Below are 2,840 nucleotides of genomic sequence, written 5' to 3'. Positions count from 1 at the left end.
AAGCAGGACCTGGCTTTCATGAACCCATGCTAACTCCCCAGACTAATTGTTTACTGCTTTACACAAAGCAAAAGAGATGCAAGTCCTGCTCCTCTGAGAACAGGCTGATACGGAGAAGCACACAAGACCTTAAAATGGGGCAGCAGAGATAAAACAGTGTTTTAGATAAAACTCTGCTCACAGTGTTTCCCTTATTACTCAGCACTGGTCCTCCATTTTGAAAACTCTGCTGCTTGACTGCCTCCTGCCTCTTCCAGCCCAGGCAAGTGACAGGACATGGCTCAGCCTCTCACCTTGATTAATTGCCAGTGTCTCCGAGTGGTAGTTCTTGCTGTTAACAGTTTTCACCATGTACTCACGAATAGGGAGGCGGGCTGTTTGCAAGGACTGCTCTTGTGCCCTTTGCAGAGTCAGCTTCTGCAAGAGAAACAGTAACAAGGTGCCCAGTGTGCACAAACTTGCACATGCATAGCATGCACATTATTTTGGTACAAGCAACTACAGAGCTGAAAACTGTTATGGAGCTCATTTCACCCAGACTGCTGCAGTTTCTCTCAGCCTGGTGCTGAATCCAGTCAGAACCTTGAGGAAAAATAGATGGTGGCACAACAGTGATGTCTCAAATCAAGGCAGCAGCAGCACTGGATGCCATCAATGGGATATCTGCTCGTATGAGAGAATGGTGCGGATGGCACCGTCAGGTTCCAACAGACTACTACCCACCTTGTGAATACTTTCATCCACCAGGCCTCCGAGGACGTATACTTTATTTGGATCAATATCTTCAAGGACTAGAAACGAGATAAGCACTTGCTCACCACCATACAACAGTAAAATCCTGCACAACAGCATTCCCCAAGCAAGACCCCACTTCCATGAGAAAGCTGTGGCCAGAGTCACCTTCACCCTGGAGCCTCAGATTATGAAGGCGGCTGAGGTTTCAGAGACCTAAGTGCCTGCCTGAACCCACAGGCAAACTGAAAGGGGGAGATCAGATGTAGGCTGAAAGCATGGAGTGCCAGAGATACAGAGATACATTGCTCCCTTTAACTGTTGTCTGTTCTGAGATGCGGCTCATCTGGTCAGTCTGATCCCAGTCTGCCCCGCAGATGCCTTCCCACTGTCAAGATCATCTGCTAAAACCTTCCCCTACCGTTACCAGAATCTTTATTAGAGTAAGGCACTTGCATAAGACCAGAAAGCGATCTACGACCCCAGGAACATGTGGCCAGTTAGAAATCCAAGAGAAGAAAATAAACACAGTAGCAAATTAAGCAATAAAGGGAACGTTGTAGCTCCTGCATTATTTCAGAGAAAGGGGTAATTTAGACTGTATTCAAAACTGACACGGTATCTCCACTTTACCACTTCATAGTATTACAAACTACAGGGAGTCTACATAAAGATTTTAAGTTAAAAATGCTGCAGATCATACACAGCCCTGACTTTAAATGTCATTCCCTGTCAAAACAGATTGAGATACAAATAGATTTAGCATCGGACCTTAGTACACAGTATATCTCATGCAATTTCAGACAGTGAATGCTCAGAATTGAATCACCTGAAGTATGAAATAGTATCAAAAACAAAAGCTTAAAAATCAACCTTTTGCCCTAGTTCCCCAGTGCCTAAAGCAAGTGAAGTATTTACCATTCTCAGAGTCAGGAGTGAGATAAACAATTACATCTAAAGGAAACAGGTCCAGGAAACTTTCTTGAGTTGTGTCCATCTGAAAAATACAAGACAGGAAGAGAAGCAGCCCATTAGCCCAAATTCTATCTGCCACAGCAAAACCCACTCTCAGACACAGAAGTCTATCAGAGCTGACACTACTGCTTTAGGTGTTTACACTCCTATACATAGAGTGGGTTTTTTTTTTATTTGGAAAATGTTTCTCTATAGGCACATATACATATCTCAAAAATCTCATATCTCTATATACATATCTCAAAATCCATTAAATTCTTTTCTCATCAAAATCACTAGATGTTCTTTGAGGAAGGGAGATGAGTAATAATTACCCAATTTTAAATGAGATTCTAATTCTTGAGAGATTCAGGAATCTCTACTTCAGGTGGTTTTCTCCCCTCACTGCTAGGAGGTGCAGCCTCATATGCACGGTAGAACACACAGCACGATATCACTTCATAACCTGTACGTGTGGGTCTCATGCTCAAGTCAGACCAAGCTGAGTATGAAAACTCGGGACAGGAATGCATGACCTGCCCAAAGCTGACGAAGCTTATGTGTCTGCCTGTCCCAGTATCACAAGTCTCTCTGCCAAAGTAGCGTCTGGAAAAGGAATTTTCCTCTTGCAGGCAGGAGGGACATGAGGTCTAACCAGGCGGCCTTGCACATTGCTTCATTATCTGTCAGTTATTGTCTCCTGCCAAAGAGCAAGAAGATCTGACCTTAATCACTGTCGCTGAACTGCATTCCCACTATCCAAGCCCACCTCAGCCTGTCTTGGGTCAACACTGAGGGCCAGCACTGTGGCTGTGGGGTGCTACGAGCCTTAAAAGCACTGTGGTCAGAGACCCTTACCAAATAATTGGAGAAGCCGTCGTTCATGCGGAAACACTCCTCATAGATCAACGAGCCCACCACAAATTCCGTCAGACAGAGCCAAAACGGCTTCTCAGCCCGCCTGTTTGCCCCGTAGAGTCTCCTGATTTGCGAGGCAAGGCGGCTTGTTTCCTTCCAACAAATAACAAGCACAGTGACCCACAAGTCTAGGGGCAGCGGGTAACATGGCTCCATTCGGGGCCTGCAGACATCCATCCTGCCTGTGTCACCGGCTGGCTGCTGAGGCTCTGGAAAGGCTGTTCCCAGGGACCACA

General features: G+C 45.6%; 1 protein-coding gene across 1 annotated transcript; it reads right to left on the bottom strand.

Moving 5' to 3' along the window:
• Positions 1–293: 293 nt before the first annotated feature.
• Positions 294–2,697, bottom strand: TRMT10B (tRNA methyltransferase 10 homolog B (S. cerevisiae); the record flags this gene model as incomplete). The annotated part of the gene is made up of 4 exons (XM_010287371.1): positions 294–417; positions 724–791; positions 1,651–1,729; positions 2,545–2,697. Coding segments are annotated over 4 exons (424 nt in total), but the record flags the coding sequence as incomplete, so codon positions are not given.
• Positions 2,698–2,840: the final 143 nt, after the last annotated feature.

The sequence above is a fragment of the Phaethon lepturus genome, unplaced genomic scaffold (genome assembly GCF_000687285.1).
Source record: "Phaethon lepturus isolate BGI_N335 unplaced genomic scaffold, ASM68728v1 scaffold24195, whole genome shotgun sequence".
Taxonomy (NCBI): domain Eukaryota; kingdom Metazoa; phylum Chordata; class Aves; order Phaethontiformes; family Phaethontidae; genus Phaethon; species Phaethon lepturus.
The sequence above is the reverse complement of the archived record's forward strand: the minus strand, read 5'-3'. Positions and strand labels throughout refer to the sequence as shown.